The sequence below is a fragment of the Polyodon spathula genome, chromosome 15 (assembly GCF_017654505.1).
Source record: "Polyodon spathula isolate WHYD16114869_AA chromosome 15, ASM1765450v1, whole genome shotgun sequence".
In the NCBI taxonomy this organism is placed as follows: Eukaryota; Metazoa; Chordata; class Actinopteri; order Acipenseriformes; family Polyodontidae; genus Polyodon; species Polyodon spathula.
This window is the reverse complement of record NC_054548.1, coordinates 34,496,842-34,511,053: the sequence shown is the minus strand read 5'-3', so window position 1 is coordinate 34,511,053 and position 14,212 is coordinate 34,496,842. Positions and strand designations below refer to the sequence as shown.

At 38.6% G+C, this 14,212-nt stretch overlaps 1 protein-coding gene across 10 annotated transcripts in view; it reads right to left on the bottom strand.

Moving 5' to 3' along the window:
* LOC121327628 (synaptojanin-1-like) overlaps positions 1-14,212 on the bottom strand; it is a 77,748-nt gene that overhangs the window by 20,334 nt on the left and 43,202 nt on the right. For 8 of the 10 annotated variants that reach the window (XM_041271750.1, XM_041271751.1, XM_041271742.1 and 5 more), the window contains exons 11-23: positions 13,689-13,841; positions 12,304-12,466; positions 8,297-8,320; positions 7,896-8,087; positions 7,542-7,626; positions 6,829-6,969; positions 6,255-6,447; positions 5,898-6,056; positions 5,426-5,582; positions 5,146-5,263; positions 2,981-3,196; positions 2,450-2,528; positions 2,059-2,221 (exon numbers count right to left, since the gene is read on the bottom strand). In XM_041271750.1, the coding sequence (XP_041127684.1) occupies positions 2,059-2,221; positions 2,450-2,528; positions 2,981-3,196; positions 5,146-5,263; positions 5,426-5,582; positions 5,898-6,056; positions 6,255-6,447; positions 6,829-6,969; positions 7,542-7,626; positions 7,896-8,087; positions 8,297-8,320; positions 12,304-12,466; positions 13,689-13,841 (1,843 nt within the window). The remainder of the gene's footprint in view (positions 1-2,058; positions 2,222-2,449; positions 2,529-2,980; positions 3,197-5,145; positions 5,264-5,425; positions 5,583-5,897; positions 6,057-6,254; positions 6,448-6,828; positions 6,970-7,541; positions 7,627-7,895; positions 8,088-8,296; positions 8,321-12,303; positions 12,467-13,688; positions 13,842-14,212) is intronic. The other 2 variants (XM_041271744.1, XM_041271745.1) reach the window with 2 other exon arrangements.

The window sequence follows — 14,212 nt, the reverse complement described above, 5'->3', positions numbered from 1 at the left end:
GCCAGCATCTAGTCCTGGTCCTTCTGGTGCAGGGAGAGGCAGCTTCTGCTCCTCTCCCCCTGATGGAGGTGGAGGCAGAGGCAGCTCCAGCTCCTCTCCTTGTGATGGTGGGGGAAGTGATACCAGCAGGCATTCACCCTCTGCTGGTGGACGGGGACCCAGCAGGCATTCACCGTCTGCTGCTGGACGGGGACCCAGCAGGCATTCACCCTCTGCTGCTGGACGGGGACCCAGCAGGCATTTACCCTCTGCTGGTGGACGGGGACCCAGCAGGCATTCACCCTCTGCTGGTGGACAGGGACCCAGCAGGCATTCACCCTCTGCTGGTAGACAGGGACCCAGCAGGCATTCACCCTCTGCTGGTGGAGGAGGCAGAGGCAGCTCCTGCTGCTCTGCTCCTGCCGATGGAGGTGGCGGAGGCGTGTAGTCTCCTGCCAGTGAAGGTGGTGGAGGCAGAGGCAGCTCCTGCTGCTCTGCTCCTGCCGGTGGAGGTGGCAGAGGAAGAGGCAGCTCCTGCTGCTCTGCACCTGCCCATGGAGGTGGTTGGAGGCAGAGGCAGCTCCTGCTGCTCTGCGCCTGCCGGTGGAGGTGACGGAGGCAGAGGAAGCTCCTGCTGCTCTGCGCCTGCCGGTGGAGGTGACAGAGGCAGAGGAAGCTCCTGCTGCTCTGCGCCTGCCGGTGGAGGTGGCGGAGGCGTGTAGTCTCCTGGCGGTGGAGATGGGAGTGGCATGTAGTCTCCTGGCGGGGCTCCCTCACTTGCAGGGGATTGGCGCGGCTCTCTGTCACTTGCAGACAGCTCTGGAGACAGCGGTGGGATCTCTGCGTTCCTCTTCCCCTTTCCCCTTCTCTGCCACCTCCTCACCTTCCTCTCCTACGCCAGTTCCTCCTCTCCTTCCTGGTAGGGGCAGCGCACCACCGGGTGCCCGAACTCCCCACAGGCAAGGAACCAGCCCTGGTCCTCCAGACCACTGAGGAACTCCTCCAGGTCCTGGCAGCCATCTCTCCAGTCCCAGCCTTCCATGTTTTATTTATTTATTTATTTATTTTTGTTGCTGTTGTGTTTTTTTTTTTTTTTTTTTTTTGACAAAACACCTCTCCTGGTCTGACGCTTGAAGGTGCTGTTATCCCACGCAGGACACCACGTGTCACAGAGATGGCCGAAGTGGGCGGCATCAGAACCAGGAAATGAATACACAAAACAGGACGGATAAAATGAAATGATGATGGCGCTTGCCTGCGCCGGTTTATTACAAAATAAAAGGTTTATACAAACAGAAAACAACAGGAAACGACACTTTACGCCAAAATAAACAGACAAACAAAAACGGACTATACTTAACAAAAACACGGTGCACGGATAGACACACTAACAAACACGGTGAGCAGATAAATAAACAAGTATCGTGCTGGTCCCACCAGCACGTAATAGCAATTGATATTTTAACTCTCCTACTCTCTCTCTTGTTCTCCACTCACCGAACACCCAACTGCGAGTATGTGAAAACGTGCATCTATATATACTGTTGTGCTGGGATTCAATTACTAATTAATTATTCCCTTGAATCCCAGCACGTGAATTAATTATGTGCAACCTCGTGCTCACATATTAACTACTTTAAATGTACGTGAAGTGATGTACAATCCCGTGCCTAAATACAAATATACATTTTAAACACTCATGTTACAGGCCCCTTTATATCCCCTGTACCAATGACTATACACCAACATTTAACAAACCACACGCAACATAACAGATAATATACACAGGGGGGGGCACTTTGTCACAAGGGCATAACTCAAATCCAAGATGGACATCTGGTAGAAAAAGTAGCTGAATCTGGTGCGTTAACATTTTATATGATTAAAACAAATCTTTTTGGCATTTTGATTTCAGATATGTTTAAGTTAGCTAAAAACTAAATGTAATAGTCTATTTTGGATTGTGTTGGTTGAAATCTAAAAGTCGGTTTCATCACCCCAGCTTTACAAGTAATCGAAGGCTTTAGGTGATAACTGAACAACAGAATTAACTCTCTAAAAACAAAAAGCACAACATACCCTCCATGTCATAGTCTGCAGCAACCTCTGCATCTTCTCCCAGGAGAGTGGAGCTAGCTGAGGCCGGTACTCCTACAGCGATTCTCTCCAGGTGCAGCTCTTCCTCTAAACTGGTAGCCCAGTCAGGGCTTTTCAAGGTAACGTTGATGGTTCTCCCAAGTATCTGCACAAACCAACATCTAAATTAAAAACTTTTGCAGGTTGCGTTTAGTTTTAATCTGCAGTTTGGGATAACAACTATAGTTCTTAAATTAAAGATGTCTAAAAGTACTAAACAGTACCATAGCAATAAACACTACTATAATCAAACAAACAACATATTCTGGTATCATTCATTTTGACACTGACATTTTAACTAAACTTGTTATGTTACGATAAACGTAATACTTACATTGATTCCACTTAAGCTTAGTGCTTCTAGTGCAGAACTGCCTTCTAAAAATGTCAACCACATTTTTTCATCTACAAACCTAAATGAAAACACAAACAAATGTATTTTTTATGACAACATAATGTAAATCCTGACTGTGTCCCTAGTATGAGTATGCTCAATAAATGACTCTTACAGTAACTATCCATGACTTTCTATAAATCTTTTCCAAAAACTGCTATATTCTAGAACTTCTAGAAGCCAAGAAGAAAAAACCCCTTTACACTACTTGAGTTTAAAACAGTTTATCAGGTTAGGATTTTAGTACTTTGCTGTTGCAACTAAAAGCTCAGTGCTGATGAGATAAAACCCATTATTGGCTGGCAGGCTTCTTTTTATTCCTGAAGAAAATATTTATTCCTTCCAGAAAAGAACTTACAGAAGAGCCAGTTTCAAAATCTTTATCACAAAATTGTCAGAAAAGGTGCATTATTTATTATACGGTCGCATTACTGAAAACAACAAATCATCAAAAAAAAGTAACCCTTTTACCTTATAAGTATTACTTCACCATATGCAGCAAACTGTTGAAGGAGATGGTCAATTAAATCATCATCAAAGCAAAGCTCTTCAGGGGTAGAACAGCTCAGTGAAACCAATACAGTGCCATCTGGTGGTCCCTGCACTGCAAAGACCTCTTTGTATACTCTTTGACGAGCCTCTGGGTCAACTTCAAGGACATCTATATCTATAACTGCAACCACTGGTCTGAAATCAAGCCAAAAATGGTATCAAATACTGAAGTTATCAAAATGATTACCAATTACATTGTTATTCATACTTTGGGTATGACTGAATTAACCTTACAACACCTTGTAGAACTAAAAGTATTACATTCATTGTAGCCAACAAAATAATTCCATACAACTGGTGAAGTAGGGCATGCTGTTCTCCACAATAGAGGATCATGCAATATGCAGTTCAGTTAACATGTCCTGCATCTTCTGCATGATGGATGGTGTTCGACTAGAAACGGGTTGGTTACAGATTACTACTGAAACACAAAATGTTTCCTCAACAAGTGTCACACGCTGAAGATCAGGTCACTATAGAAGGCCATCTTCTAAAACGAAATACTACATGCTATAATTTGATCCAACAGGAAATTAAACTAAACCAATGAAGTACAGTACAGTAGGTGTGGACCAATGGACAGAAAGTTTAATGTTAAATTTTCAAAATCCTGACCTTATCAAAAACATACAAATAACCTCATATTTCAAACTGCTCATGACGAACAAGAAAATGTTCAATATACTGTCGCTTAATGTAATTTCAAGTTATTACCACCTACTTCTGTACATGATTTCAACACGTGTGATTGTCGAAATTTGATATAGTGATCTACTTAATTGGCGTTGCAGTTCACATCAGCTCTCTCAGTTTCTTGGGTTATCTGTTTGCAGATGCACTTCCTGGGTCATTTCACCTCAGAAGTGCCTTCTCGGGCAAAACACGTTACGGGCTTAAAGTGTGTCAGTGAATAGGGGAAGCAGTTGTTTAGTTCTTGCCAGGGAAGAAGCCAGTGAGTGCCAGGGATAATCTCATAGATTTCTTTAACCTTGTGTTATACGAGATATCATGGTAGCAAACACTGTTGCAGCAGCAAAGGTCATTCAAAATGATCTAGACAAGATTCAGAACTGGGCAGACACATGGCAAATGACATTTAATAGAGAAAAGTGTAAGGTACTGCACGCAGGAAATAAAAATGTACATTATAAATATCATATGGGAGACATTGAAATTGGAGAAGGAATCTATGAAAAAGACCTAGGAGTTTTTGTTGACTCAGAAATGTCTTCATCTAGGCAATGTGGGGAAGCTATAAAAAAGGCTAACAAGATGCTCGGATACATTGTGAAAAGTGTTGAATTTAAATCAAGGGAAGTAATGTTAAAACTGTACAATGCACTTGTAAGACCTCATCTTGAATATTGTGTGCAGTTCTGGTCACCTCGCTATGAAAAAGATATTGCTGCTCTAGAAAGAGTGCAAAGTAGAGCGACCAGAATTATTCCGGGCTTAAAAGGCATGTCATATGCAGACAGGCTAAAAGAATTGAATCTGTTCAGTCTTGAACAAAGAAGACTACGTGGCGACCTAATTCAAGCATTCAAAATTCTAAAAGGTATTGACAGTGTCGACCCAAGGGACTTTTTCAGCCTGAAAAAAGAAACAAGGGCCAGGGGTCACAAATGGAGTTTAGAAAAAGGGGCATTCAGAACAGAAAATAGGAGACACTTTTTTACACAGAGAATTGTGAGGGTCTGGAATCAATTCCCCAGTAATGTTGTTGAAGCTGACACCCTGGGATCCTTCAAGAAGCTGCTTGATGAGATTTTGGGATCAATAAGCTACTAACAACCAAACGAGCAAGATGGGCCGAATGGCCTCCTCTCGTTTGTAAACTTTCTTATGTTCTTATGTTCTAAATGAAAATGCATGCTTGCTATAACGTGTGTTTCTTTAAAAACAGCACATTTGAAATAATGAATTGAAGACAGTTTATAGAACTATTTTGTTAGCTACAATTACTTTAAGTCTGTACAATCTATAATAAATCCAAAGTTTTTCAAATGTTTTGGTCACAACATGTATTCTTTATAAACTAACTTTGTGCTCATTCTGTTTATGTGCAAACAAAATTACCATACCTGTGATCAGATGTTTTTAATTCTGCTCTTCCATAATATAACAGTCTTCCAGGTGTCCATGTATAGCTTAACTTGTCCTCTTCATCAAAACTTGCATTGAGTAGATTCAAGTCCTCAGCTGGTGAGATAGTAAAACAAAAATAGAGACACTTGACAGGAAGAAATATTGACCCACACAAATTGGGATTCTTTATATTCATTCTTTATATTCAAGTTAAGAACAGATGCCCTACAACATATTTACTTTTTTCTCGGTTTCGATTCCAAGAGCTTTTCTTACCAGATTTATCAAAAGGCCATTTTCTTCTTTTCCAAAGAATGCGGTCTGTCCAGGCAGGAGTTCGGCACTTTTCACTTGTGTCGTAGTCATCAGAGAAAAGGTCATATTTGTATGTCGGGGGGAAATCTATTTTGCCTTCCAGAAATCCTTTAAAAATCTGGAGAAAGGTATCAAATTAAGGTTTTAACAATCCTTTCCAAGAACTTCCTGTTTACTTTGTCCAAAAATTTTAATTATACACATTATTCTGTCAGCAGCAGATGCATTATAAAGAAAGCTGCATTTAAAATGTTTATTCTACGTTAGTACAGAATACGATTTGAAACACTACAAATATGAAACACAGCTAACGTGCTATAACTGCCACTCCGTCTCTGGCTCAAGTGTTTCATTTCTACTTGTATTCGTTTATAATGAGTAAGCACTGTTGCGGCAGTAGTTCTACAGGGATATACAATGTACAGCAGGCTACCTGCCCAGCATTCTTTTGATTAACCAGTTGGTCTCCTGTAGTAAGAGTATCCCAGTTCTGCTGGCGGATGAGCTCCTTCACCTCTTCATTTGGAAGGTCGATACGATAATTAAAATCTCCACACCAAAATATATAATCATGGGAATACAGCAGCCTCCCCTGAACAGAAAAAAATAACAAATAAACACAGGTGCCTCCCAAATGGAAAGAGGTAGGCCTTTCATACAATATTACACAGTTCATTGATGCGGATATGTACATCATTTCCACACATATTTCTAAGAGACTTTTATTGTAATGCGACTCTCTGCTATGTACAATGAAAATGCTTTGTGTTATTGTCAAAGCAATACAAACCATTGGAAAGCTCAGCTTCCGTGAAATTTCGTTGTAATCCTCATTCCTCTCTTTGACCTGAGACTGCCCAGCAGCAAAGTGTGAACATAGAAAGCATATGCTGGTTGAATGGAACAACATGCGGATAGCTACAGCTCCCTTATTGCCAGTGGCTCCTCCCATACCTGTCTTTACAGTATCTACGGCAACATCCCTGAAACAGAAGACATACAAATAAACAAGTTACTAAGCATCCATCAACTTATTTTTCTGTCTGTTTAATGAACATCACCAGGGAGATTACACATGGTTTTAAAACTTGTGCAAGTGGTATAGTGGGAAAGGATTCAGCCTAAATACCATTGGTGAAATGTAAACAAATTGGACCGCCCCCTTCTATTTTCAGAGTGCAGGAAAGGCTAAGAAAACTGAGGCAGAATGTATTAAAGTGACTGAAGAAGTTATATTTTAGTGTAAAACAGAATTTGATTGTCCTGTTGAAATCCCAAAACATGTAAAAAATATTCATGTTTTCCTGATAAACTGGTGGTTGTTATCACTAGACAGACCTGCAAACACCAGCGGATGCACTGACCTGATATATGGAGCGTGCTGGGGTCTGATAAAGACAAACAGACAAACGCCCACGAGCTGCTCGGAGGCCAGCAGCACATACTTGTTGTCCCTGGAAATAGTCTTCTGCAGTTCAGCTGCCCAGAGCTTCTGGTTGGTAGTGCTGAAAAACACTGACTTCTTAAATACTGTTTAAAAGAATGAACCATTCAGCGAGAACACCTAAAAAACTAGAATACTACAGCAGGTAGTGCCCGACATAACCTGTCTTATTGTCTGTTCACATTAATCTTTTTCTGCCTTTTAAAAATTGCAAAATAAAATAAATACATAAAAAGGGTTGCTCTAACATAGATCTTATTAACACCTCTGTTATCATAATTAACATCCAAGTAAAATGATCTAAATAGTTGTTTTTACACGCTGCTGATGTAAAAGTGTTAATGTTACCCAGTGATTTAAATAAACACAACACAGTGGAATTGTCACTGTCATTGGACTGAGTTAACCTCCCAGATTACAATTCAAATGATCATCTGAGCACAGTGGAGGGCTAACCCTATTTCCATTCTTATAAAATGAAGCAGAGTTAAACAGGAATAGTCTATTGCTTAACTGTGGTACCTTAATGAGAAAAGTTTGCCATTTTTATAAGACTTCAATGACATCTTATGTTGCTTAAAATATTCATCGATCCCAACAAACAACATTAAAAAAGGGGAAACATTTACTTACCTTGCATTGACAATATTGCCAGCATTCAGCTCCACCATTTCTTCAAAACCAATAGCAAATATGTCAATGGGATCTTTTCGTGCATCTTAAAAAACAAAAACAATACGCTAACAACAACACTTATTACGTACAATATCTCTTCTTTAAAAATTACAACCTGTCAAAACTTAAATCACAGAACAAGTAAAACTAAATAAACTGTTTAGTACCTACAGTACAACCGTGGTTTGGAGGTTTCACCTGCAAATTAGCTCTCTCCTATTTAATCACGTGTGAATAGCTTCTGTAGCTCTGGGATATGTTATATTTTGTAGAGATTATAATAAGGATTATAATAAACACACTCCTTTTTACCTTGAAAATCCGGAACGCCTGCTATTTCTGGTGCATCCAGTAACCAGTCAGTAAGGGTCTGGTTCCTAAAAGCAATGCTTCGGAACTGCTTCCCTCCATTCACGTTCCACGTGCCTACACAGACCCGAATGCGCTTGGGCTTTGTGTACTTATTATAATTCTGGCACATACCACGGAGGACTCTTGGTGATGCTGTTGGGAACAATAAGTTTTTTTTTTTTAATGTCAACACCAAAGCTGACTTGTAAAATAGAAACTAAACGCCACATGAAAGCTAGTATGTGATGTCTTAAACAAAATGCTGCTAAATGACTGTGATACAAACCACCTCGTAAAATACAGTGGTTTTAACTACAAGGAAAGGAAAGGCTAGGCACATTTAAAACATCCATTTACTATACCTGATTGCAAGGTTAGTTCTGATACTACAGCCGCAGCACAGGGGAAGAAGGACAAGAACAGTTAGTCAAAGAAGACTGTGAGTTGAAACAATAAAGGAAACTATTTGTTTTTTATTTGCTTTGAAAATCATTAAAAAATATATTGTAGTTTGTGGATGGCTGCCTGGGGTACCAAAAGAATATCTGTCCAATGTAACCCTCAGATGAAAATATATCAAGCGCAGTAAGAAGACAAACACATACACTGTGAGCTGAACTTTACTTCCGATTATGCATGGGTAACACCATAAGATTTAAACTATTTCAATTTTTGTATCTGTTTGTTGTAATTTATCTGAACTCTTAAACTTGATTTAAAGGTATGTCCTTTACTGGAGAAAATGTTGAGACTATGTTTGTGTATTACATTGGGCTTACTTTTTGAGCAGCTCTAGAGTATGGCATAACCCATATACAGTACTTTGATACCGTACCCCAAGCTAATAATCTGATATATCCGCAATGATGAACTATATGGGCTTGGTAACACTTATTGGGACCATTATGGGTGTACTGTTTGAATTTAGTTTTTCTGAGCTCATTTGAACTGTGCTGTTGCACATATTGCTTATGGGTATACTGTTCTTACAAAAAACAAAACAAAACAATATTATGAAGTTTCAAGGTGTTGGTGTGTTTTGACTCAAATTGGACACTTTCAGTGCATGGTTTATAAACTGGCCTACAGAAGTCCAAAATGAGAGCTAACTGTACATTACTAATAACAACATGTTAAAAATATATATTTCAAAAAATATATTACGTGGGACTGTTGTTCTATTTCAAATTCAGTAACTATCTGTTAAATTCCTTGCAAACACAAAATATAAATGAATGCTTACATTCAATTGTGTCTCTTAACTCCAAAATCCCCCCCCCCCCCCAACAACATATTTATTAAAATGGTCTTCAAAAGATGCCTGTGTCGACTGAAATAGAGAACATGTGAAATTTAGAACCTTTCTGAACGTTTTAATTTTGGTAAGGATACTTTACCCTTTATCACCACCTACTGGTTTGAAATCCTGGCAGTAGCAAGGAAGGCAGTGAGCTTTGTAAACAAGCACATGGGTAAACTAGTCGGCTAGATAAAAGTTATAGAATGGGACCGTGAAACGAGGCTGCATGGTCTGAAGCATTTGAGTACTAAAATAAATGCGCTCTGCGCTTGTACCCAATCTGAACTATACTGGCTTTGACTAACATCAAACCAACCTGCCTACTGTTGCAAGTGTGTCCCCATTAGTTATCTCCATTAATGCGAATAAGCCCTCTCAGAAGATTGTGACACTTTAATGTTTTACACAGTGCTTAGTATTATAGTTCTCTAAATATCCATTTCATAATTTAGAATGGTATTTTCTGTATTATTTAAGATTAATTGAAATCACTAACAGGTATGTACCTAAAAATAGCCAAATGAGTTTTAAAGAATGCTATTTTTGTTTACTTTTTTTGTTTTTTAAATAATGCTCCAAGAAAATTAAAACCAGAAGTGGTAATCAGAATGGACCACTGTAGGAACAAAATTCAGACGTGAAATCACAAGCTTGTAATCTTTTAGATAAGTTTAATGTAAAAGGATTAAGTAAAGAAACAAGCTCATAGGGCACAAGGTGCAGGGCAGCACAGACTGTATTGAAGTTTTCTTCTTTTGTTCTCACATGGCTGAGTTTACTCACAGCAGGAATACAGCACTCTCCACCCTTTGTGTACATGCTTCCCTATTAAATCGAGCTTAGTTAAAAAAGAAACGACTTAACAATAAACTAAATTGCTGCTAACTGTAGTCATTTTCATAAGGTTGCCTACTGTGCCTAAATGTGACAAAGGTAAAACTCACATCACTGCACTATCCACTGTAAACACAAAATTTAAAATGGAAAGAAAACCGTTAATCTTGAAACTAAGTCTGACTTCAGCGATTGTGATGCATTCTCTGAACAGCTGAAAGACTTGGCATATAAAAGTGTGGTATCACAGTGTACAGATCACATAGCTGAGCAGTGATCACACAGCTGACCAGTGATCGCACAGCTGACCAGTGGCCTGCCGATACCAGTCACGCAATGAAAGACAACGGTGAGCTGTGTACTATCAGGATACCACAAGCTTGCTCATTTGCTTGTAGCACAGTTGAAGATGCCCTTTAAAAGTTATCATCAAAACATCAAGCTAACTTTGTTTTCCACTAAAATCTTCAGTTGAGATAGTTTATTCTAAAGTTACTGTGATAATACTTCCAAATTGTTCAATTTCGTAAAATCTGTATACAGGAATACAATTTCCTAAGGTTTCTTAGTGTCTTCCTTTTAAATTCATATTTGGGTTTTATGTAGTTAGTTAAATTACATAAAATGTTTTCTTCCAATTGCGTCTCCGGTGACTTCAATATGCAAGATCTTTCGACTGAAATTAAATGAAAAACTGAATTTGAATTGGGAAAATACCAGCAATGCAAGGCAATATTAATTAGTGTGACATTGTCAAGTTGAAAGGGCTCTTTGCACCTGTCTAATGCAGTACCCAGTGGTTCCCGTGCACAAAAAACAAGTACACTGTTTGGTTCACAAAAAGAAAAGGTCAGGTTTCATTCAAAAACCTAATAAACAAAAGACTGTCTCAAAGGCATTAAAGTAAACCATACATGTTAAAAATGAAGTTAACAGAAAGTCTAACCATTTGGAGAATTTCACTCCACAAATACTTAAAGAGTAAGTAGCGGGGTTTGAAAAATATAGAGTTATATGCCCCCAAGTGTTGCTACAACTGTTTAAATAAGGTACCTGTAAACTTTTTTCATTCATTACTTTAGTTATTACAGTCTGTTTCAAAGCTCTTTTCAAAATGGTCAGCAGTAGTGCAGCGGGGTTACAGATCTGTCCTTTAAATCACTGCAGGAAGAGCGATTAAAAAAAAAAGGATAACATTGTTGTGCCTTTTATATCATGTGGCCAGGGGTTGATTGACAATTAATTATTCAATCAATCACCATCTGGCCACATTATACATCTTCTCTCATTCACTAACACAATCACACAATTGAACAAAATCGATCAGTCACTCCTACATTTACACAATCAAATAATGCCATCACCATGTGGCTGTGCAAACGGTGGCCATCTTCCAGACTGTCCCTTCACTTAGATTGCCAACGGCCACCAAACTCACACCCCCATTTGCAGTGCCTGTGCTCTCACATTAGATACAAAATACGTATAGTACTAACTCGACAGTACTTGCACACTTAAGTTGCATCTTCTTTCCTTTGCTTTCCTTCCACAACGAAATACCTATGGTCACAGGCACATTCTTCTGGGGTTTTTGTATGTAGGCATTTTTGTACATTTCTCCACAATTTATGTTTTAAATCCTCCGTATTTTAACTGTAATACAGCTTTAAATTCCACTAACAAGCCTCCACCCTGCTTGTAATCTCATTTTAAATCTTGCAAGAGGAGTCTCCAATAGAAATGTAGGACTGTGCTGTCACTCGGTAGTTGGGGAGGGTTTAAAGTATTCAGAACAAATCAATGATAGATACAAGTCAGGAAGGCAGGACATTGCCCAGCACCACTTGTAAATGTATTTATTATTATTTTTGTAGTAGTTTTTTTTTTTTTTTTTTTTTTTAATGGGAAAAGGGTAAAGTCAATATGAATAGATTAACCACTGCCACAGTTTTTCTGGTGTTTTCTGGCTATCCACCAATTTTATTATTATTTTTTTTTTGTATCGGGGGCGTTTTATTGGGTTTTATCAGTTAAAACTGAAACTCAGAAGCCCTAAATATACAGTAGAAATGTAAACGAAAAACATTTTTTAACTTTGACAAAGACATCAGGAAGCAAATGAGAATTCACAGCAATGACTTGTTATTCATCCTTATAAGGGTTTTATTCAGATTAGGAGACCAGCTAGTCAAACCCCTTACATTTAGGGACTTTGCAAAAACTTTCTTTACTTACCATGAAGGCTGCCAGAGGTCAGCAAAGCACGGGCTTTATCTGCCAAGTCACTGTTTAAAGTGCTGCCCAGTCTCAAGATGTCAATCGCTTCCTGTTTGGAGCTGTCAAAGAAATTGTTCTGAATAGTTCTTGTGACAGAACGTGCCCCATCCTTCAGCTTTCCCTGCAGACAAAAGGGTTCTTAATAATATTTCCATGCTGGGTAAAGACACGAACTCTTTGCAATGGTTTGAAAAATTGTCTGTATAATAAACTGAATAATGTAAAAACTGAATATACTGAAAATAAAACAGGGAAGGGTAAAAGGCAACTTATTCATTGTATTAACATCTATTAACTAAAATGAAAATGAACAAAGCATTATTATTACTTTGCAACATTACTTAGCTCACTTATTTCATGATTCTTTTTCAAAATGACTAATATTATAATGGGCTAATGTTTTGTACTGCAATTTACAAACAGTGCAGTGAACAAAATGGCCTACTATTACTATAATTGAATTGATTACAGAGTTAGAAATATAAAAATACAGTCATGTACTGCCTCTTGATAGCATTTCTTCCTCAAAGTGTCCTCAGGGTTAGGGTCATGGTTACGGTTAGCTGAAAAAACTTCTCCATCAGAAATGATCTGGCAATGGGTTTTGAGTAATGTAATGGCATTCAGATGAAACAACTAGCAACAGTCAAACGATTTGTTATATCTCTGTCAACAAATACACCAACTCACCATGTAGAAAGTGCATGTAAAACGATCCAGAGAAAGCAGAAGAAAGGAAGTGTCAGTAAGTTGTTAGTAAGCTTTAACTACAACAAAGAATGCATTTATCTACTGCTATAACAGTCTCTGACTGCAACAGCGTGGATAAAATAGTAATGTATGTTCAAACATTTACCGGACGCAAACTAAACCAGCTGCCACGGTGCTAAAGCAGTGTAACAGGTAGTGCTTCAATAAGGTAAACGTTTGCTGTATTTGTTTTTCAGTGATAAAAATATGTATATTTACACTACTCTTTCAGAAATGGTACTTTTCACAGAGAACTACATATTACACGGCAATGGGTACATTTCACGGAAATCGTGAAATTGTGATAACCGTGAAAAAAAAAAACACAGCCTTAAGCTTGACTCCACAACATGTAAGAGCTGCATAGTAGGCAAAACACCTTCCTGTAACAAATGCATCTGTTTCAAAGCTTCTTGAAATTCAGGCAAAAGGTTCTCAAGATATAGCCTTCAAAAGCATGGACAAGTCTATCCTATAAAAATAGGTTTACATTTACAGTAACAAATGCTTACAGGAGTACGCTAAAGAGAGACAGTTAGTTCAGCTCTGTCAGTAACCATACAATTCAATTAATATTTCATTTATTTCAGTACCTTCGCTTTCCCTTCAAGGGCTCCTGTGCCAGCATAGATTTTACTTATTGAGTCTCCATTCATTGACCACATGGAACGAAAAACTTCTTGAAAGCGAGTGACCAGCTGTGGTTTCTCAGTCAAGCCCATAACCGCCAGCTGCTTCAACAGCATCTTTAGAGAAAGCATATACCAGAAGGTTTGAATACATTTTAATTAAATCCACTTCAATTTTTCTTACTGACTTTAGTACCTTTCTGCAATACTTACTGTTGTCCAGATTGCCTTTTAAGTTTGAATGCTTCTTTTGTGTCTGATGCAGTTTAATTTATTATAATAAACCCCACTGCATGGAGAGACACCATCCCTCCCAGTTACCAGTATTGCAGGTAAAATAACATCAACATGGAAAGAATCCACAGAACCCTCAGAGTGATTGAATTCACACCCATGCACCTTTTAAAAAAATGAAGTAGCTTCAAGTGACATTTTGAAAGGATTACTGTCCCAGTAATACAATCGAAATGGTTCTTATTGCAATTACT